Raw genomic sequence first — 22,581 nt, forward strand, 5'->3', positions numbered from 1 at the left:
ACTATTAGATTTTAAAAACAAAAGGTCTGCAGAGCCTTCAGACTAAAATATGAAATTACACATAAGGGTAAGAAAATAACATTAGCATCGGACTTCTCAAAAACATCCTATAAAACAAGGTGGGGCACCAGGGTGGCTCGGTTGGTTAAGCGTCTGACTCTTGGTCTCAGCTCAGTTCGTGATCTCACGGATCACAAGTTTGAGCCCCACATTGGGCTCTGTGCTGATGCATAGAGCCTACTTAGGATTCTGTCTCTCCTTCTTTCTGCTCCTCCCCTCTGTGTGTGTATGTGTGTGCTCTCTCTCTCTCTGTCTCAAAAAAGAAAATAAACTTAAAAAAAAAACAACAAGACAATACAATGGAGCAACACTTTCAAAACTCAAGACAAGGGTTTTTATAAGCTGTCAAGGTATCCTCCAGGTTATCAGGTTATAAAAAAAAACAGCTTTGAATGTGCAAGAACTCAGGGAATAATGTAAACATAGTCCTTCCTGAGAATCTACTACAAGGTGAGATTTGTCAAACAAAAAGAGATAACTGGAAAGCCAGCCAGCAAAGGGATGAATGGAAAGCATTTAATATATTTAATTGTAGAGGTAGGACTAGAGCAAAGGTAGCAAAAACCAGTATGTAAATGTCATATATTCTGACAAAGTAGGTGCAAGTGAAAAAAAAAAAAAAAAAAAAAAAAAAAAGGAAGAAGGAAAGAGCAAGAAAGGGAAAGGTGGCACTTTAATTTTGGATTTTCTAAACTAACTGCTTCTAGTGTTTCCTACATGATTTGCCTTGGACTCTCTAAAAATTTACTTCCAGGTACTTTCTGCCACCTTGACCTTGATCTTTTAACCCATGCATTGATCCAAAATAGACTGTTACTTCTCACTCCTGAATGGATCTCATGTAGGAGCAAGCCTTACAGCGATCTGCCCCTGCAGCCTTCTCTCCCACTGTTTGGAGAGCAGTGGGGCCTATGGATCCTTGCAAAGGAAGGACAAATAGAAATAAGATGTAGGAACAAAGAGGGAGATGCTTGAAGGACAGGAGGGGATGGCAATGGCTCTTGAATAAGTAAATAAAAAAGATCCCTGCATCTATAATCGCTGCAATTATTTGGTCAGCGAATTATTGGGATGACAGCTGTGCCTATAGTAGACTGGGAACAGAATATGGGATTTAAAAATGGTCACACCTGGGGCACCTGGGTGGCTCAGTGGGTTAAGCATCTGACTTCGGCTCAGGTCATGATCTCATGGTTTGTGAGTTCGAGCCCCACGTCCAGCTCTGTGCTGACAGCTCGGAGCCTGGAACCTGCTTCGGATTCTGTGTCTCCCTCTCTCTCTGCCCCTCCCCTGCTCAGGCTCTGTTTCTCTCTCCTCTCTCTCTCTCTCTCAAAAATGAATAAACATTAAAAACGTCTTTTAAATGGTCAAACCTTGTTTGATCTGTATAAAGCCTCCTCAGCAGACTTTCGATCGCAGGCACCGGCATACCACGGCTTGCAGTGGATGTCAGCTTCCTGTGAAATGGAAAAGAATGTCAGTAGCACAGTACCTTCTGTGCACTGAAAACAAAGTCCCACTTTGCATTACCAAGACAAATCTGTGTTTGGACCAGTAATTTGAAAATGAGTTTTCTGCTTCTTTTGATCAATCACAGGATTACATAATTGACTTTTTTCTCATTTGGCCTTAGTGCTTGAGCATTCTTATCAATCAATCAATCAATCAATCCTGCCTGATTCCTGAGCCATTTATTCCTTCCTCCTAAATAAGTTATAATCTCCCTTTCTATTGTGATCTTATTGTTGTTGCTTTGTGGAGTGCTTCTTAATTTCCAAAATGTTTTTACCAAATATTATCTTATTTGATTCTTTTAACTGTTTTGAAGGCAAGAAGGACACATAATATCATCCCTATTTGACATCTGAGAAAGCTTAGGGAGACTTGCCCAAGGGCATACAGAGTTCTTTCTCTGTCTTTTTAAAAACTGTGCTGCGTTGTGTGTTTTAATATCATATGCTTCCACAGATCTATTCTGAGAAAATTACACAGTTTAAATAGAATCTATGTGAGAGGAAGAACAATAAAAACAACATACTTCTTTGCTAGTTTTGAAGAAACACGATTGTTATTTAGGGCATCTAGAATACAAAGTGGAATACATCGAGCAGGGACTTAATCCCTGAAAAAGAAAAGTGTAGTCTGTATCCATCAGCAAGTGATAACTCACAAGCTGACTTTTAAAATACAGTCTGTCCTCAAGCTTTACCCCAAACCCCTTACAAGAAAACACGCCCTTTCCTGCATTTTAATGGTAGCAATAAGAGTTCATTCATACCTGTTCTGACAAATGAGGGTTAGATGAAAATTGGCCATCCACAGCTGGGCTTCCCCCTTCTGGAAATCCTGGAAGGGATTTGAAAAATCAACGGGGTCTTCATCTTATCTTGAGAAGTTATTATGTCCATACTCTTAACACTGTGCTAGGCGCTGCAGGGGGCACACACACTGACAAATCATTCACACACCAAAAAAAATCCTTAATTGCAGTGGTTCTCAAAGCATGGTCTGAGGACCTCAGGAATCCCCAGGATTCTTTCAGAGAGGTTGTGAGGTCTTTTCCAAATCCGTATCTTTGTGAAGCCCAAAGTTCTTCATATACTTCAGCCAGAAAAACATCGCAACAGATTGAATGTAGAGGCAGATATGAGAATCCAGCTGTCCCTGTTAGTCTAGGCATTAAAGAGACTTCAAAAATGCAAAACAATGCCACTCTTTCCACTCAATTGTTTTTGTTTGGAAAATATAGTGGTTTTTCATGAAAATATTTTATGTTAACATGTAATGGGTTTAACATTTTTAAAGGAAAAAATAAAAGTTTTAATTAAAAATGGATTAATAAATATGTTTTAAATGTCTGTTTTAATTAATACATTAAGTATCAATAGAAAGAAACATGTGAACCAAAGGTCTTTGGGTCTGCAATGATTTTAAGAGTGTTTAAACGGTCCTGAGACCAAGACATGTGAAAATTGCTGCCTTAAGGCATAAACTTCCTCAAGGAGTTTATAGTCTAAATAGAGTCTATATAGTCTAAATAGAGACACATGAAATACAGAAAATACTACATTCATTCATTCATTCATTCATTCATCATCGTGTGCCTGCCATGGATCAAGGCATTGGGGATAGATATATAGCGGTCAAACAAAACAGCAAAACGCCCTTCCCTCATGGAGCTTAAGTTTTAATGGAGTGATTGAGACAGGCAATAAAGACATAAGAAATATGTATGCAATATTACAGAGTTGTAAATGCAAGGAGAAAAATAAGCAGGGAAGGGGGTTGGGGTTAGCTTTGGAAAAGCAATATGTTGAAATAGGCTAGTCGGGAAGGCCTCACTGAGGTGACATTTAGGTAAGATCTGCAGTGAGAGAGGGAGGAGGCATGCAGATATCTCAGGAAAGAGTGTTCCAGGTAAGGGGAATAGGGCAAGGGGCCTAGCATGTTTGAGGGATGGAGAGGGGGTCACTGTGCCTGGAGTGTGGAGGGAAAAGGAGAGAAAAATAAGGGATGAAGTCAGGCACCAGGTAATGAAGGGACCAGCGGTGTAGGACTTGGTGGACCCCTTAGCATGACTTGAGCCTTAACAGACACGGTATGGGAAGCTTTTGGAGGGTTTTGAACAGAGTAGTAATGTAATCTGCCTGTCTTTCAACAAGGTCACTCTGGCTGCAGGGCTGGAAATAGATCCAAGAAAGCAAGGGCAGAGAGAAGAGGCCAGTTTGGTGTTCTTGCAAGCCCAGGCAGGAGACGATGATGGCCTAGAACAGATGGTGGCAGTAGATGGTTGGATATCAATCATATTTTGAAAGAATAGCTGGAAGGTGTGTGAAGAAAGCAAGCGAGGGATGCCTGGGTGGCTCAGTGGGCTAAGCATCCGACTTCGGCTCAGGTCATGATCTCACAGTTCGTGGGTTCGAGCCCCTCATCAGGCTCTGTGCTGACAGCTCAGAGCCCGGAGCCTGCTTCGGATTCTGTGTCTCCCTCTCTCTCTGCTCCCCCTGCCACTCACACTGTCTGTCTCTGTCTCTCTCAAAAATAAACATTTAAAAAGTTTTTTTAAAAAAACAAGCAATGTGCTCGCTTTGGCAGCACATATACTAAAAATTGGAACGATACAGAGAAGATTAGCATGGCCCCTGCGCAAGGATGACATGCAAATTCGTGAAGCGTTCCATAAAAAAAATAAAATAAAAAAATAAATAAAAATAAAAAAAATAAAAATAAAAAAGCAAGCAAGCAAGCAAGCCAGCAGTCCTGGGGAACTCTAAGTTTTTGACCAGAGATTGTCCTTTATTAGGAAGGGAAGCATGCAGGAGAAACAGGCTTAGATGTCTCCTGGATGTTCAAAAGCGACAGCCACCCGTTGTAACAGGATCGGGCCGTGATGGCTTGGCGGGCCCAGCAAGGCTGGGCGTGAAGAAAGGGTGCGCTCTCATGGGTCGGGACAGTACTCCTGGGTGGGCGCAGCCACAGAAGGTGGGGGGTCAGGCTCTCCCAGGCCACACAGTATAAGGTGGTTGGTGGTTATTGCAGCTTGGGCAGTTAGGGGAGTTCAAGCCTGATATTTTCTGACCCTGGAATAAGTGCCAGTCCTGTTCTACTTTCCACATCTTAGTTCATTTTGTCCTCACCTGGGCCCATTGTGGGAAGAGCTATTAGACCCCATTTTCCAGCTGAGGCCCTGACCTCCCCATCTGAAACAGCAGACTCCACTGCCTCCCTTACTCTGTGACCCTACCCCTGCCAACTTGCTTTCTTTTTCTTTATAGCACTTTAACGTTTACCCGATAGCATATGATTTATCCAGTTGTTTCTGGTTTTTGTCTATCTCCCCTGGTAGAATAGAAGCTCCATAGGGGCAGGGATTCATTTGTTTTGTTCAGTGCTGTCTACCCTGTGTCTAGAACAGTGTCTGGCATGCGACAGATGGTTAGTAAGGATTTGTCAGTTGAAAGAATGACTTAGGTTGAAAAACAATAAAAAGTATAATAAAACTTTACACAGTGAAAAAGAAAATTTCTATAGCCAAACCATTTGCACTTTGTGTTCAGAATTTAAGAATACATATGTATTTTATATATATGTTTGAATTTCATTTATTGAGGTAAATAAAAAATCTAATTGAAACCTGAACTCTGATTAACATAAATGCACATAATTTTTTTGTTTATAACAATTATTTTATTTATGTTTACCAAATCTTGCTTATTTTGGAATATCTTCCAAATTACCCATGCACACTGGGGTTTTGTTTTGTTTTTTCATTTTTTCCTACATTTGAGTAGAAGGGAAATCAAAGTTTGGGCAGTTCTGTTCTACAAGTCCGACTTCATATGTTTTTAGGGTGATGTTCTATTTGCCTTGGGAAAATTATCCAGCTATTTGCCAAATATTTTTAGGGTAGCTTTTATGGATATGTTTTATGAGCATCAAAGTGTCTTTTAGATTTAATTTCAATTACTATCATTTATTGAAGACCTTGTATATACAAAGCACTATATCAGGTACTTAATCTTATTTTGAAAACAGTTGTACTATTTTTATTAAAAAATTAAATATAAAAGATGCCCAGTATGACTGGTAACATATTGAATCAATACTAAAAAAAGAAAAATGATCTCAGATTTATTTACTTTTGAAAATTACTCCATGAAACAAATACTCTTTTTTAAAATCTTCGTTTGTTTGTTTGTTTTGAGAGAGAGAGAGTGTGCACATGCAAGTGTGAGTGGGGGCGAGGCAGAGAGAGAGAGGGAGAGACAGAGAATCTCAAGCCGGCTCCACACCGCCAGCAGAGAGCCTGATGAGGGGCTTGATCACAAACTAAGAGCCGAAATCAGCAGTTGGACGCTTAACCAGCCAAGCCACTCAGGTGTCCTGAAATAAATATCGTGGCTCCATCTAACAGAAAAGGAAACAAGTCAGAGAGGGTACTAAGGTCCTCCAGCTGGAAGTGTTGCTCAGACATGAAAATCCAGCCTTACCTACAACGTGATATTGTTTTTCATGTTTCACCGTACTTACTTGGCAGAGGTACAGGTTTGTGATGGATTTGTCTGCAAGGAAGAATTTCAGATTAATTAAAGGGCAAAGCACAAGATGAACAAGTCTGACATTTTGCTTGTACTGAAGATGCTCTGAGCAGGGGCATCACAAAGGCGTCAACCCAAATGGCCAATAAAACATATCGAAGGACAGTTAAGGCACCAAAAGCTTCAAGGTAAGTAAAACTATCCCCTTTAGTTTTTGAAAAGGAAGGACCTTGACTAAAGTGTTAGATTTTAGTGAAGACCAATAAACCCAAATATTAGGTCTTTGTGAGTCTAAGAAGTTCTTTTAAATTCTTTCCTACTTAACACCTTTAAAAATTTTAATTGCTAAACAATGAATGTCAGATCTTTACCAAGCACTAAGCCCGTGTCACTATGCAATGTAACGATACAGGTGTTAGGGAAACTTATTTTTAAAGGAAGGGATTCTTACTTCTGGGCAGGAGGAAACACTGATGACTGCATATTTTCTTGTCTGTGACTAGATGCTCGGTGGCGTTCAGCAGGTATGGGTTTTTCTGCATGGAGAAAGTTTTCATATCAGACTAGAGTGAAATGTCTGTTCCCAACCCAGCAACATCAACCGAGAAGAAACGGATTTGGTCCGATGTTTTCCTATGAACACGTCTTTCACCAGGATGCCATCTGTTTGTGCACCTGTCAGTCTGGTGATGTGTTTGCACTATTAGGACCGGGCATCCTACCCAGCAGTGTTGCAGGCACACCTCACAGTTCTGTGGCAATATACATGGGGACTGAGCCACGGGGGCTGGACCTTTAAATGTGTGAGTAAAGGTGGGAGCCAGAGACGAACAAGTTTGACCCACACCTGTATCCCTCACACAGGTGTTGCAACACACTTAGTTTATCTTCATTAGTCATAAGAGGTGTTATAAGTAATTTCTTACTGATAAGAGGTAAAATATGAGAGTTTGCAAATAATCCACTCTTTTTGCAAAATTAACTGAGCAAATTCAAGGTCATCCTGATAATAATGTTAAGCACATTTGCATTTCATTGTGTTTTCCTGAGTGGGAGAAGAAAGGGTGGGGTTATAACTGGTACGCAGGGAAATGGGTAAACCTGAAATGTAAGAAATTTATGCTGAATTTATGTTGAACTTTACTGCTGGACCATGGATAAATGTGATGATAAATTATTTTAATGCTTTGTTCTCCTTCAAATTTGGTCTAGGGTGTGTTAGAATCTCTGTATGTCTATGGGTGTGTGTTCCACATGGAAGAAAGGTGAACTATGGGTCTTCTGTTACAGGACCCCAAAAGAGTAAAAGTAGTATGAACTCAAAGATTCAAATAAATGATCAAATAAACTTGAGGGGTTCATGTAATGCAGCAAAATTCAGAAGACTTGAGGCCCTGAAGAATGTTTTAAGTCTATGGCACCCTACTTTGAGCTGCCATGTGAGATGTTTTGTTCATGACTTTACAACTTGATAATTTCAGAAGGAGAAACAATGGACACACTTGGTTCCCACAGCCTGATGACCACCCTGCTTTGTCTCTGCAGTCCTGGAGGGGTTTCCTTCCTAGGTGAGAAGAGGCTGTTCACCTGCACTGGGCTTGGAAGATTATTGCCTCTGTCCCTGAGACAAGTCACAAAAGAGACAGCATGCCAAGCTCTTGTACTAGGAGCCCTTTGGGAATGAGGACACCGGAGCTGCGTGGCACATGCCAAGAGCTCCTTCTGGGCTGGTTTTCAAAGGCTTCTGAAGTCAATGGAATTTGCACAGGGTTGAGCTTACTTCCTGCAGAGGCTCACCCTAGGGCTCCACTATAATTTGAGCTCCCTGCTCGACAGGCACAGAAAACTGTAAGGTATGGAAGGACAGTGAGGCAAAAGCATCAGAGGAAAGGGAGATGAAAGCCAGATAGCAGAAAGGGAGTGATAGCTCAAAAATAGCCTGAAGGAAGAAAGATGTGGGAAACAGATGTAAAAAAAAAAAAACAAACAAACAATGGAGCAGTTGAAGCAGACAGGCGAGGTGTAGGACACATTCAGAAAATGTCCAACATCCATCGTCAAAGAAACCAGAGCATTTTTATGTAGATGTGCCCATGTTAACTCAGGAAATGGTGAGAATACTCAGCTTTAACACTGGGTAGCTTCAGTTGTAGAATTAGACGGTTTAGGGCTTTAACTCTATATAGTGTTCTAAGTGTTGAGATTATGGATAGTTCTTACTTCTTTCTTTTTTTTTTTTATTTCCCCCAATATTTTTCAAATACAGATAGTTTTTTAAATGGAAAATTCCAGTTAAAAGTATTTGTGAGGTTTTAAGGATACGATAAAACGAAGAAAAACATTTGAAGATGTGAGGTATTAAAATAGACATTTGAATTCAGAAAACATTACTTTCAACACTTAGCAAAAGAACTTGCTCAAATAAACAGATTTTTATCAATTTCATTGCTGTAACTAAGCTATTGTTTCTAAAATACATGAATGCCTCTAAATAAGTCTTCATATCTATGTAAAGCCATAGAACCGTGTCTGGCAAGTCATATGTCTCCAAACAGGCAGGTTTGGGGCGTGTAGACGACAGCCTTGCCCCAAAGACACTGGCTCAAAATCTCAGGTCCTTCCTGCTTGTTGCAAAGCCAAGGCCACTTTATTTAGAAACCCGAGTTTCATATTCACAATTGCTTTATAAGTAGTCAAAGCAAATTAGAAATACACTTATGTACAAATCCTTAATTAAAATAGCTTTGAGAGGACATACTCATCCTTCAGAATAATACAGGTTTACCTTCACAAACAGTTGAAGCGTTCTGTTGAGGCGTAAGTGGAGTCTATTAAAAAAAAATAGGCAAGGATATTCACTACGGTGGGATGTGGAAATAAATGTCAAAGCAACATTATTAAAATAAGTACTTGGGGAGGGCATTTCTTTGATGCATAGCTATTGTTTCAGTCACAAGAACAACAATAAAAAGCACCCAGTTCCCAGCCCAACATCTGCAATAAGCAGCAAAGGACTAGAAGTGTATCACGGAAGGGGCAGTGTTGCCCTGGTGTAGGGACTTCCGTGCCCTGTCAACAAGGCTCACGGATGCCGTGACCCCCAGTAGCTGCTGGCCAGTAGCTCTTGCACAGAGGGAATGTGGCCTCTGGCTCTGGTCTTAGGGCCCCACCTCAGTGTTTGCTAAGTGACTGCAGATGTCAGGTTACAGAGTAGGCACTAGGTCAAGGGGGGCTTCCTCAGACAGTGGGCTGGCCCAGGTTCCCCACATTCTGGCCAGAATCCAAGTGTAGTCGGGCCTGTGTGTGCCTGATACACCATTAGCCCCCAGGCCGGCAGATGGAAAGCAGACACAGGCGCTCCCCATGGGGAAGGCAGATGTCAGGGGAGGAAGGGAGCCCGGCTGCCACCTTGGATCTGCTGCTCACACTCGGTGAAGCCCCCCCCCCCACCCCTCCCGCCCCCGGGGCTAAGTGAGGATGAGCTCCTCCCATGCAGCCTCTTCCCTGGCTAACTGAGGAAGCTAAATTTCTCTTGGAGCATCTGGGCGGCAACTTCAGTTGCTAAAATTGCTGTGTTCACCTTAGCTGGAAGCACTGTCAACTTTAAATAAGGGAATAAGAATAAGCATGGCAGGAAATATGAAACACATTTAAATGCAAAATTAACTTACTGTCTTCAGTGGGGTAGCTGGTTTTTTCCTGGAGGATAAAAAGAGATTGGGCTTTGTTAAAACATAACAAAGATAAAGTGGAGCTGACTGCTTATCATTTCACTCTCCAATTTAAACTAGAATAATAAACATGATATGAGTGTGTTGGGAGACTATCCTTCAAGGGCAGAGGGGGATGGAATGGGGATTTAGTCCTGATCCTCCCAGCTTCAGATAGAGTCCGCTGACAGATGGCTAAGAGTTAACTGGGGATAAACGGGAGCGCCAGTTGCCAGGGAGTCAGGATAGCTGAGTTCTTGTTCCAGTTCCGCTGCTGATTACTCTGTGACCTCAGGCCTCTTTCCCTCGCCTGTGAGGCTGGTTGCAGCTTTAGTTTCCTTGTCCGTAAAATGAGGACTAGACTCGGTATTTTCAAAGTATGGACACAGAGACCTCCCATCCTCCAAGGGTAAGCTCGGGCTACAGCGTATGGACACGAGTGGAGATAGGATGGCCCAGCAGGTGGAACCGCAGCCAGCACCCCTCCTTGCCCACTGCTGTCCTGCCTCAGGTGACTATTCTCTACTAGACACTTACCTAGGATTTCATCCCAAACAGAGAAATCGAAAACCAACACAAGTGTGAAAACCACTGTGATTTGTGGTCCTGAAGGGGCTTGTCTCAGCTTGGTTCCGGTAGAGATTATAATCGAATATTGTAAGAGTGTATACTTTTCTGTGTTTAAAGACTGTCACCTCCTCTCTCTCTCTCTCTCTCTCTCTCTCCTTCTCTGTCTCTCTCTCTTTGTTTTTGGCTCAGAGCTGGAAGATGGGGGGACGGACACTAACAATTCCCAAGCGCCTGTCTCTGGGTTAGGCTTTTCATGTTACTTAAACCTCACGGTGACCTTTTAAAATGGATATTATTGTTGCATTTTGGAGATTAGGAAGCTGAGGCTCCGAGAGACTGAGTAATTTGCCCAAAGTGATAAAACTCAGGCAAGGGAGAAATTTTGGTCAATAAACCTTTGAACCTAAGAATTTCTTTGCTTTCCACAGAGGCGGAATCAAGATTATAATCATGCAGGCCAGCTTTGTACATATTTAAGCGGGCTTTTAAAATAACCTATTGAATCAATATAAAATTATGGGGGTCACTGTTTGTGATATTAATACGTTACAGCACCTAACAGTTTACAAAGCTCTTTTACATTCAATAAGAAAGTATTACTCTCTTATCTCACCTTTGAAAGGAACCTCGGCAGTATGGCCTTTGATGGAACAATCCAGTGTGTGCCGTTGGGTGTACACGTGTTTGTTTACATATCGTTAACTACTCGAAAGAGAAGTGGAGGAGTAGAAAGCAAAGATGAAACCTGCTCACGGGTCTCAAAATTATTCAGGCGCTGGAGCTTCTGTCTTTCGGAACACAGGTCAATGAACTCAAGACTTAACTAAGAATTTAGGGGAGGAAAGACTGCTGGTTCTTTATTTCAGCAGGAGACCCGTAGTCTGACTTGCACTCCAGGGGAGTGGAGGAGGAGAACAGGGCAGTGGGGCTTGTTTTCCACACCCTTTAGGAACACACCTACTGTAACGTGAGGTGCACCTGTATCTGAGCCTGGGCCGCTGTGCTCCTCTGGAGGGAAATAGCAGAAAAAGCCCCCGCGTCTCCCTGGGGTTCTCAGGCAGGACCGCTCTGTGGATTCCAGGAGGCCCTGCCCACAGCAGTGGTGGAGAGCGTCCACTCACATCTCGCAGAGCTGCTTCTCCACAGCAGGTACTCACCCGGCCCGGGGCATCGGGGACGGCGCAGCAGGAGAAGGTGACTTGGCGTCCCAGGTCCCGCTGTTACGACCTGCACAAACATACACACAGGTTAGTCTCCGAGTCCTGAACCTGGGGCTGACGGTCACAGTGAGGCTGGCCTTTCCAGCAGGCTCAGAGATGTAGGCACATTTTTGGTTTTTTTCAGTTAAGCATGTATAGGGGGTTACACAGAAGCTATTGGGGAAAGCCTATAGGCAAAGGTGATGAAATATCTAAATGATGGCAATTTATAAGCTCAGAACCAGAATGAGAAGTAGGGACTCCATCTTAATATTTCTAAATGACCTTCTCTTCCATGGCACAAGTACAGAACCCCTGATTCTGTGGGCCCAGTGAAAGCCCCACAGTGTTCCTATAGGAAGGAGCCAAGAGCTCATACCTGCATCTGTATACACACACACTGCACAGATGTGCACACCAGCAGTGCCTAGGGACAAAGTGACAGACCCACCACTCCCACTACGAGCCCATATGCACTGTTCATTCGCAATCACACCGACATACACCATATACACCTCACATTCACAGGCTGTTCATTCATCTCTGAATTCTCAGGCCTTTTTGCCCGTTGCACAGACAGATTGAGACAAGTAACAAGCTACTGCCTAATCGCATCTTCCAGAGTCACAGAAGGGACCCAGCGGGCCTCGTCTGCTGCACTGCACTGCCCTCCCGCTACCTAAGGCAGGGGGCAGACGGTCATGAGGGAGGAACGGAGACAGGCAGAGCTTCACCACCAGGACAGAGCAGGCCAGGAGGGAGAGAGCCAGACACCAAGCCAGCTCCCCTCCGCGTCTCCCGGCTGCCTTCTCTCAGGCTGATGCTCACCTGCCTGGGCGTCACGGCCCAGTGAGACAAAAGCACTTTATTGACTTAAAGTGAACCGAATACGCATTTTGTTAAGAAACGACTACATTTCTAAGCCCACAGTTCCTACTGGACCTACAGGGGATGCTCTGGAAATATAGGTTGGACCTGCCCTCAGTATGTATTATTTTAGTTTGCGAGATAAAGCACGTATCGGTGAGTGCTGAGGCAGTAATCGCCTACTGAGAATTACTGAGAACCTGGTACGTGAAGAGCACTGTGTCAGGGGTTGTGGAAGAGGTGAAGACGCAGAGATGGGCCTGTGCCCCCTCGGAATTTGCAACATGAGGACATACGCCCGCCATGCCGCTTCACCTCACAGGACCACCTACGCCAAACACAAAAAAGAAAAAGGCCTCCACAGGCATGAAAAATAGAGATCATAAAGCTCATTCTCAAGTACTTTAGAGAGAGAGAGGCCTTCAGGCTTTCGCTTAGAGCCCATCCACTCCTCTTCTACACACAGTCCTTACACAGAACTAGTTTCCACGAAGGCCCGGAACGGCTCTCCACAGGACTCTCACTTACATGTTAACCCAATCTTGATGTGACTTTTAAGAACTTTTGCAAAAGAGACTATGTTCAGAATTTTTACCATTTCATATGACAATAAACTGAGATGCCATCTGAATATGAAGTGTGAGTCCAAGTGTGTTTCACTGGTTGGTGAACCAACCAAATGGATGTTGTCCTTCAAATTCTCAATACCTGACTGATGCTATTAAAATACCCTTGGCTACTCATAGATCTTGATGGAGGGTTTCAGGGACGGAGGGGGAAAAACGCTCGTCCGAAAAGTAAGGAAATAGAAAGAAGGTCTGAGTCAGAATTTCCTCCCTGGGGTTTTCCCTCTCTTTCGATGCCAAAGGCTCATCTGGCCTGGGGTACATTGTTGTCATATTTTTACTGCCTGGCTTCTCTACGGAGCTTCCCTTTCCTTCATATCTTCAAACAGTCTGCCAACATGTCCCTTCCCCCGTCCTGGCTCATAAACAACTTCTGCTATCAGAGAGGGAGGAGCATGCCGCCTTCCCCTGTGGTGGTACCATAAGTGCCGGTGGGAAACCCATGGTCTCACACCAGGACAGGGTTCTAGTTATTTCTTTGCCACCAGATGGGCTGGGTGACCTCTTACAAGTCACTGCGTTTCAGTCTCCCCTACTGTGAAATGGGGACACAAGCACGACAGTACCTACCTCACAGTTATTGTGGTAAGACGAGAGGGGAACCTGGAAAATGTAAAGAATTCGCCAAATATAAACTAATATTTCTGGAAAGGGACTGAAAGTATTTGAGGTAAAAACATTACGCTAAGTGAAAAGAGCCAGAGGGAGAAGGCTTCCTACTATATGACTCCAGCTATATGAGATGTTCAGAAAAGGCCAATCTACAGCAACAGGAAGCAGATCAGTGGTTGCCTGGGGCTGGGGGTGGGAAGAACATTCACCAAAAATGGGCATAAAGGATCTTTTGGAGTTGGTGTGGGCAAGGAGATTTTCTACAACTGGATTGTAGTGATGGTTAAAAAACTCTGTAAATGTAATGATTTATAAAAAATAGTGCAGTATACTGTTGGTGGGAATGCAGACTGGTGCGGCCACTCTGGAAAACAATGTGGAGGTTCCTCATAAAATTAAAAATACATCTACCCTATGACCCAGAAATAGCACTGTTAGGAATTCATCCAAGGGATACGTGAGTGCTGATCATAGGGGCACATGCACCCCAATGTTTATAGCAGTGCTATCAATAATAGCTAAATTATGGAAAGAGCCCAAATGTCCATCGACTAATGAGTGGATAAAGAAGATGTGGTTTATATATACAATGGAATACTACTTGGCAATGGGAAAGAATGAAATCCTGCCATTTGCAACAACATGGATGGAACCGGAAGGTATTATGCTAAGTGAAATAAGTCAGTCAGAGAAAGACAGATATCATATGTTTACACTCATATGTGGAACTTGAGAAACTTAACAGAAGTTAAGAGGAAGGGAAGGGGAAAAAATAGTTTCAAACAGAGAGGGAGGCAAACCGTAAGAGATTCTTAATATAGAGAACAAACTGAGGCTTGATGAGGGGGCAGGGGAGAGGGGAAAATGGGAGATGGGCATTGAGGAGGGCACTTGTTGGGATGAGCACTGGGTGTTGTATGTATGCGATGAATCATGGGAATCTCCCCCCGAAACCAAGAGCAGAGTGTATACATTGTATGTTAGCTACCTTGACAACAAATTATATTTAAAAAATAATAATAATAAATAAATAAAGTGACTGAAAATAGAAAAAAATCCTGCAGTATACATGTAAAACAAGTGAGTTTTATAATAGGTAAACTATAACTCACAAAGGTCAGTAAATATGATTACTGCTATTTTTGTTTTAGCGTCTTGTTACCAACCACCACAGTGTCTCCAGGTGCTGGGCACTGCTGGGCACTGCGGGTACTTTCAATGTGCCATCTCGAAGCGTCACATAACATCACATGGAGCAAACAGAGGCTCAGAGAGGTTAAGTGGCAGGGCTGGGCTTGAAAAGCAAGGCTACCTGAGTTTCAAGCCAGGTGGGTACCTTTCCTCTCTGGCCAATGCCTCCTAGTGTTACTGTGGGCTCTGATCTGGCAGGTCGGATTCACTTGCTGTTTCTCCTTTACTTGAGGAAAGATTGGTGAAACTGAGTGGTGCTTTTGTGGGAAGATGCAGAATGGATGTCCTATTTCATAGACCGGCTCTCTGCTGCTCTGGGCCTGAGGTCAGACCTAAGGGCATGCTGGGGGGGGGGGGGGGGGACAACCTGGTCCCCTCTTTGTGACCAGGATCCTTGCTTTCTGGTGAAGCCAAATTCTTGGCTGGAATACTCCAGAGGAGAAATTGGAAATGCGACAGAGGGAGAGGTGTCCAAAAGCATAATGATAAGAAAAAAAAATCAGCTTTGTTTTCATTGTATTGAGCAAAAAATGATGTTAATGTTTGCATGGCTGGTGCTTACCAAAGTTCTCGACTAGGAAAATGACTTACTCTCAGTTTTTCCTTCTACCACATGTATTTTATGTATCATCCTCTCTTTGGTTCTACATACAATGTTGGTAAGTTTTCTTTTCTTTTCTTTTCTTTTCTTTTCTTTTCATGTTTATTTATTTTTGAGAGAGACAGAGACAGAATGCGAGTGGGTTGGGGCAGAGAGAGAGGGAGACACAGAATCTGAAGCAGGCTCCAGGCTCCCAGCTGTCAGCACAGAGCCTGAGGCGGGGCTCGAACCCACGAGCTGCGAGATCATGACCTGAACTGAAGCCAGATGCTCAACCGACTGAGCCACCCAGGCGCCCCAACGTTGGCAAGTTTTCTTATCCTTAACAATCCCAATGTTGGCACCGTAAGCCCTCGGGATTTCCAACTCTTTCCTAGCTGTTCTAGAAATCCTGGTATTATTAGTGGGGCTTGCACACCAGCTGGAGCATCGCTTACTCTCAGGCCCTGTATGAGCTCTTACCAAATAAAGAGATTTAATTTAACAATTTCAGAACAGTTTGGCTTACAGGTAACGTTCAACTTGCATATTAACAGGGGATCGTAAATTCCCCAAACTCCTTCCCTATCTTAGGAAATTAGCAGATAGATCCCTTTTTAAATGCTACTTACTTAGAGGAAGTTCAGAAGTGCATCCCCTGTCTACCCTCTTCTGACAAAAGCTGCAAATCAGCCAGGGGGTGCACAGCTGTCTTCTAAATCACGTTTAGAAATAAATCACTAAAAAATGTCAGTCTTTCAGTTTGTTTAGACCAGTGAGTGGTTCTTAACTAGGAATACTTTGTCCCTCCTGCCCCCGGGACATTTGGCCATGTCTGGAGACACCTTAGCTTATCACTACTGGGGAGATGATGTTATTGGCACCTATTTGGGGCAGAGGCGGCCAAGGATGTTGCTAAACATCTCACGTGCACAGGGCAGTTAGGACAACAAAGAATGATCTAGCCCTAAATACCAACTGTGTGGAGGCTGAGACACTCTGATGCAGGGTAAAACTTTATGCAGAAAGAAAGAAACAACTGTTCCCTGGGATGTGTACAGGGCACTCCGCCAGACCGGTCACAAATTAAGACATGCTAAACAAAGGATTCCAAAGAATGGTAATAATAATAACAAAGAGCTCTCACTTTATGAATGGGATTCATATACGTTTACTCGACTTAATTTTCATGCTCCCTTAGGCATAGGTGCCATTTTCTCCTCCCATGTTTTCAGAGGAGAAAACTAAGAAACGTACAGATTGCTTAGCCTGTTTGAAGTCTGGCACCTGGCGCAAGTCGGAATCCAGATCTGAGCCCTCTGGCTTTGGAGTCTGTGCTGTCCTGAAGCTGTGCTTCTCTGTATGGAGCATCGAGTAGAGGGAGACATTGCCCCTGCACCTAATTCATGGTGTGATCCTCGCCAAGTACCTTCTTAGCCATCAAAGAGCCAAAAGCAGCATCCATTAGCAGAGGCAACTATCATGGCGCGGACAGAAATACCAGTCGAAGCCTTAGCATTTTCATGATGCCTATCTGGGCATTATCCGTAGTCTTCAAAGGCTAGTGGACAGTTATACAGAGACACAGGCAAGTAGTCTGAACATTCCTTTTATAAAAATCATCTCTGAAAACTGCTGTTTGCAAACTCAGAAACTCATTCTAACTGTTCAGGTTTCGTCCCTCCCAAATTATCTCACTTCCTTCCTCTTCCTGTACTTCCTCCCGTCCGTGTCCACCAGTCACATAACCAGGAAATTATTTTCTTGTTCAGGTTTGGTTTCTTCTGGTGCCTCTAGTATTAAAATACGGCTATACTAGATTAATGGAAAACAAATGAATAAAACTGGCAGCATTTGGAGGCATTCAGAAACTCATCTCAGTGACTAAGGAGAGAGCCAAAAGGCAAGGGTATGGCTAAGTGGACGCTCGAACACAGGAGACAGAAGGTATGAAGTGACAAAGTAAAGGAAGCCTAGACTAAGGTAGTGGCAATGAAAACGGGAGAGCAAATTCAAGAAAAAGAAATGGCAGACTTTGGAAAGAACACAGGCCCTCAGGCATGTGACCTGGAGGCCGACGTGCACAGAGGAACAGGGCCATGCTAAGGGCAGAGAGCTGATGAAGGCATTGAGCTTGAGGCCCTGGGTATGTCAAGTTGTTCAGAAGAGAAATTAGGTCAAAGTTGCACACCACGGGGCGCCCGCGTGGCTCAGTCAGTTAAGCATCTGGCTTCGGCTCAGGTCGTGATCTCACAGTTTGTGGGTTTGAGCCCCGCATCAGGCTCTCTGCTGTCAGCGCAGAGCCCACTTTGGATCCTCTGTCTCCCTCTCTCCGCCCCTCCACCCCCCTCTCTCTCTCTTTCTCTCTCTCTTTCCCCTCTCTCAAAAATAAACATTTTTAAAAAGCTTGTTTATAGTTAAAAAGTTGCACACCAGAGAATTATTGGCTTGGACAAGGGAACTGAGGCCAGAAGAATGGATGGACCCCAAAGAAGTGAAAGAGAATATTCTTTCCCAAGCATGTGCCGTGTGCCAGGCACCGCATTAAAGATTTCCTGGGCAATTCCAGAATTCTCCTGTCACAGGGCAGGGGCTATTATCTCCATTTACGGAGGAGAAAATCTGAAGATTGGAGAGGCAAAGGACAGGCCCAAAGTGGTACAGCTGGCAACTGGGAGCACCGGGATTCCAACCCACGTCTGTCTGGTCCCAAACCCAAGCTTTTAACCACCACAATATTCTGAAAGAAGAGTGGAGGGGATGGGGCGCCTGGGTTGCGCAGTCGGTTAAGCGTCCGACTTCAGCCAGGTCACGATCTCGCGGTCCGTGAGTTCGAGTCCCGCGTCAGGCTCTGGGCTGATGGCTCGGAGCCTGGAGCCTGTTTCCGATTCTGTGTCTCCCTCTCTCTCTGCCCCTCCCCCGTTCATGCTCTGTCTCTCTCTGACCCAAAAATAAATAAAAAAAAAATGTTAAAAAAAAAAAAAAAAAAAAAAAAAAAAGAAGAGTGGAGGGCTGAGGACTGAACAGTGAAGACACCCTCAGTCAGGGGAGGGGGAAAGAAGGAGCCAGAAAAGTACCCAAAGAAGTAGGAGAAAAGCCAGGACTGTCTAACAGAGGCCTTGGGATATGGGGGAGAGGGCCCCTCAACATAGGTGCTATGAGACAGTGGATGAGGATGAGCCCAAGGCCTTCTGTCACAATTTATGAAGAAATTTGGAAACACAAGCGATTATTTCTTAATACTTGATCTGAGTTGTTTGTGTTGTTTGGAATAGATTTAAAAACCAACCCCCCAGATGCAATCGTTTCACACACACACACACACACACACACACACACACACACACAAAGCATCGAATCACGCCTATACTTTACCTGACGCTGTCCCAGGAGGAGAGGCTGGCTTCGATGCGTTATTTGGTTTCGTAGATCTATTCACCGTGGGAGCTTAAACACACAAATACATGCATATATATATATATATATATATATATATATATATATATATATAACAATGATAAATACAGTTTGTTGAGGGAGATTCACACTTATGGAAAAATGCATCGTGGGAACGATGGGTCAGACCAGGAAATTTGTAAAGAACGGGAAACACAACTGTTAAACACACAAGCCATGAAAAGAAGCCTTCTCTGAAGAAGCATCGTTAGAGTAAATGTATTAATGATTGAGGGAATAATCAATCTCTTGGATTCTGTGGGGTTTGGGGGTGCAATTTAACACCTATTTGTGGTTTCATGGTGATGGGTAGCTCAGGAGGGCCTTCAAGTTGCTGGTAGTATTTGGGGAGTGAAGGAGGGGGTTGCTACAGAATGGCAGAGTAAAAACAGAGAATGACCACTTTGGACTCATTTATCAGGTGAGTAATGTTACTTGAAGAGGCATCGTGTTCTCCACAGTGACTCGCTCCAGAGTCAACACACCCTGCTCTGCTCCCGGTCCAGGGGTATGTGGCACCGGCTTCTAAAGACCACTTGTAATGGCACCTGTTACACCACGGAAGGCTTACAAACAAAACGTTTCTCATCGCTTGGGATAGCACTACATGTAAAGAGTCGGGCATATCTCGCTCCTTCTTCAGTCCTCTGCAGAAACTGTTCCGGTGCCATATTCGTGAGGCCAACACGGTGGCCTGCGGCTTTGTGAGGATTCAGTTTTATGAGAAATCCATTCTACGTGAGGACAGTTAAATAAGAACCTAGCTGCCTTCATAACTGGAGATGGGAGTATGACAGGGTGGAAGGGCCTGGGGGACCGAGGGCGGGACAGAGGTGGGTCTCTCCCTGATGCCTCTGCTCGGCCCCCACGGAAGGCAGATGTCGTGACCACAGAGGAGAGAGGCCTGGGCCCGGACTTTCTGTCCCCCTGTTGGTGCTTGTCACCAGACAGCCTCGCGCGCCCCCATCCACCGCAAAAAGCTTAAAACTGCAAACGCTTGCCTTTTTCAGCTGGGAGTGAACTGCTTTCTGTGGGATGAATGTAGTTTTCGTCTTCATCCTCCAGAGGAACCACATAATCAGCCTGGAAGAAGTACGGAAACGAGTGAGAAGGAGGCTGTACATTCCACGTTCATCGTCTGGGGAGGAAGGATTTTGAAAATACCTTTGTTGAGACAGAATTCACACACCATTAAATTCCCCTTTGTAAAGTGTATAGTTGGGTGGTTTTTAGTATATTCGCAGAGTGTGCAAGCATCACCCTAATCTAATTCGAGCACATTTTCATCCCCCCAAACAGGAGCCCTGTGCTCATTAGTCACTTCTCATCCATCCCTTCCTGGACCCAGTCAACCACTGATCTACCTTCTGTCTCTAAGAGCTGCCCATTCTGGGCACTGCCTAGAAATGGAGTCACACGACAGATAGTCTTTTGTGACTTCTTTCATACAGCATAGTAATTTCCGGTTTCAACCACGTATCATGTGTCAGTCTTTCACTCACTTGTATGGCCAAATGATAGTCCGTTATATGAATATAACACATTTTGATTATTCAGGTGGACCTTTGGGTTGTTTTCACTTTCCGGCTTTTATGAATAATGGTGCTGTGGACATTGGTGTGCGTCTTTGTGTTGATGTACGTTTCTCTCGGGAATATACCCAGTGGTGGAATTGCTGGGTCGTACAGTAGCTCTGTGTTTAAGTCTGGGGAACTGCCAGACTGTTTGCCACAGTGCCTGTACCCTCTTCGTTCCCACCAGCAGTGTGCGAGCGCTCCGATTTCTCCGCATCCTCACCGACACTTGTGACTGTCTGCCTTTTGGAGTAGAACCATCCTGAGATGTAAAGTGGTATCTAATTATGGCTTTGACTCGCATTTCCCTGATGGCTCATGAGGTCGAGCCTCTTTTTGAACGCTTACTGCCCCTTTTTATAGCTTCTTTAGGCAAAAGTCTACTCGACTCCTTTGCCTATTTTTAATTGGGTTGTCTGTCTTTTTTATTATTGGGTTTATTATTGGGTTGGGTTCTTTAAATGCTCTAGATAGAAACCTCTTATCAAATACATAATTTGCAAAACTGTTCTCCCATTTTGTAGGTTGTTCTTATTTCTTGGTGGTGTCACTTGTAGCACAAAAGCTTTACATTTTGAAGCCCATTTTAACTAAGTTTTCTGTTGTTGCTTCTGCTTTTGGTGATGTATCTAAGATACTACTGCCTAATGCAAGGTTGTAGGGATTTATACCTTTGTTCTCTTCTAAGAATATTATAGTTTTAGCCCTTACCTTTAGGCCTATGATCTATTTTTGGTTACTTTTTGTCTATCATATGACGGGGGCCACTCTTATGTTTTCGTATGTGGATATACGGGTCTCCTAGCACATTTTTTTAAAAAAACAATTCTTGGGGCGCCTGGCTGGCTCAGTCGGTTAAGCGTCCGACTTCGGCTCAGGTCATGATCTCGCAGTCCGCGAGTTCGAGCCCCGCGTCGGGCTCTGTGCTGACAGCTCAGAGCCTGGAGCCTGCTTCAGATTCTGTGTCTCCCTTTCTCTCTGACCCTCCCCCGTTCATGCTCTGGCTCTCTCTGTCTCAGAAATAAATAAAACGTTAAAAAAAAAAATTAAAAAAACAATTTTTTCCCCACCGAATGGTCATGGCAAACTTGTCAATGATCAATTGACCAGAAAATGAGGGGAGGAAGTGATTTTATGCTGACATGAAGCAAATGAGATGATCAGATCCCAAATGTGGTTTTTACCACCCATCTGGGGGGTAGCCAAGGAGGATACCAGGAGAAACAAAAACCAAACATTTACTGAGCACTTACTGCCAGGAACTCATCTGAGCACTCTACATGTGTTATTTCACTCAATCCTTAGAACCACCCAATAATATAGGTGCTACTATCGGCTGCATTTCAAGATGAAGAAACTTGAAGAAACTGAGGCCCAGAGAAGTGAAGTAGCTGGCTCACGTCCTCATAGGTAAAAAGTAGAAGAGCTGGGGTTCAAGTATCAGTTCAAGGATCGAGCGCCCATACTCTTATCCACTACATTCCAGGACCTTCCTGCCTTCCCCTTCTCTTTCTGTCTTATTTCTACCCTCTCTTCATAATTGCTATTTCTCATCTCTTCCTTCACCTCCACACCTGGCCTCTGTGACCTCGGACAAGTTCCTCAACCCCTTTGCGCCTCATCTGTACCATTTCCTTATCTGTAAAATGGGGAGATAATAGTACAGATTTCGTAGCGTTCTTGGGAGAGTTTAATGGGATAAATACAAAGTGCTCCGAACACCAGTGGACACCTAGCACTCAAGTGACGGCCACTCGTGTCATTAGGGCACAGGTGCTTCTTCCTCCCATGTTTTGCTCCCTCCCCAGCTCTCTGGTTAGCCTGTACCCCATACTCTTCCTGTAACCTGTACAGCAGAGCTAAGTATTTTTAGTTATTTATGCTTGTGCTTGACTTCTTCTTTTCCTATCTAATGGTTCAGCCAGATCTTAATGTTGGCCTATTTTTTTCGCTTTTAACCTCTTTCTTATCTTGACTGTCCATCTGCCCATTCCAGAATGCAGCCGCCTCCGTACTTCTCCTTTTCCCACTGGTTCAAACTTGCCTGAGCCACCTCCACAAGGCTACTATTAGCAAAACTCTGCCTCTCCCCACGGGG

At 43.9% G+C, this 22,581-nt stretch overlaps 1 protein-coding gene and 1 non-coding gene across 2 annotated transcripts in view; one reads left to right on the forward strand and one right to left on the reverse strand.

The window, feature by feature from the left end:
• The window catches only part of BLNK (B cell linker), a 75,930-nt gene that overhangs the window by 7,539 nt on the left and 45,810 nt on the right, over positions 1-22,581 (reverse strand). Inside the window, exons 8-16 of the mRNA XM_042907835.1 lie at positions 19,911-19,992; positions 18,829-18,900; positions 11,536-11,605; positions 9,770-9,797; positions 8,884-8,926; positions 6,550-6,634; positions 6,091-6,122; positions 2,339-2,406; positions 1,434-1,517 (exon numbers count right to left, since the gene is read on the reverse strand). Of these exons, the coding sequence (XP_042763769.1) occupies positions 1,434-1,517; positions 2,339-2,406; positions 6,091-6,122; positions 6,550-6,634; positions 8,884-8,926; positions 9,770-9,797; positions 11,536-11,605; positions 18,829-18,900; positions 19,911-19,992 (564 nt within the window). The remainder of the gene's footprint in view (positions 1-1,433; positions 1,518-2,338; positions 2,407-6,090; positions 6,123-6,549; positions 6,635-8,883; positions 8,927-9,769; positions 9,798-11,535; positions 11,606-18,828; positions 18,901-19,910; positions 19,993-22,581) is intronic.
• On the forward strand, positions 4,140-4,247 carry LOC122202859. Its single transcript, XR_006194915.1, has one exon. It is a non-coding gene; the product is annotated as a U6 spliceosomal RNA (small nuclear RNA).

The sequence above is a fragment of the Panthera leo genome, chromosome D2 (genome assembly GCF_018350215.1).
Source record: "Panthera leo isolate Ple1 chromosome D2, P.leo_Ple1_pat1.1, whole genome shotgun sequence".
NCBI classification, from domain to species: Eukaryota; Metazoa; Chordata; class Mammalia; order Carnivora; family Felidae; genus Panthera; species Panthera leo.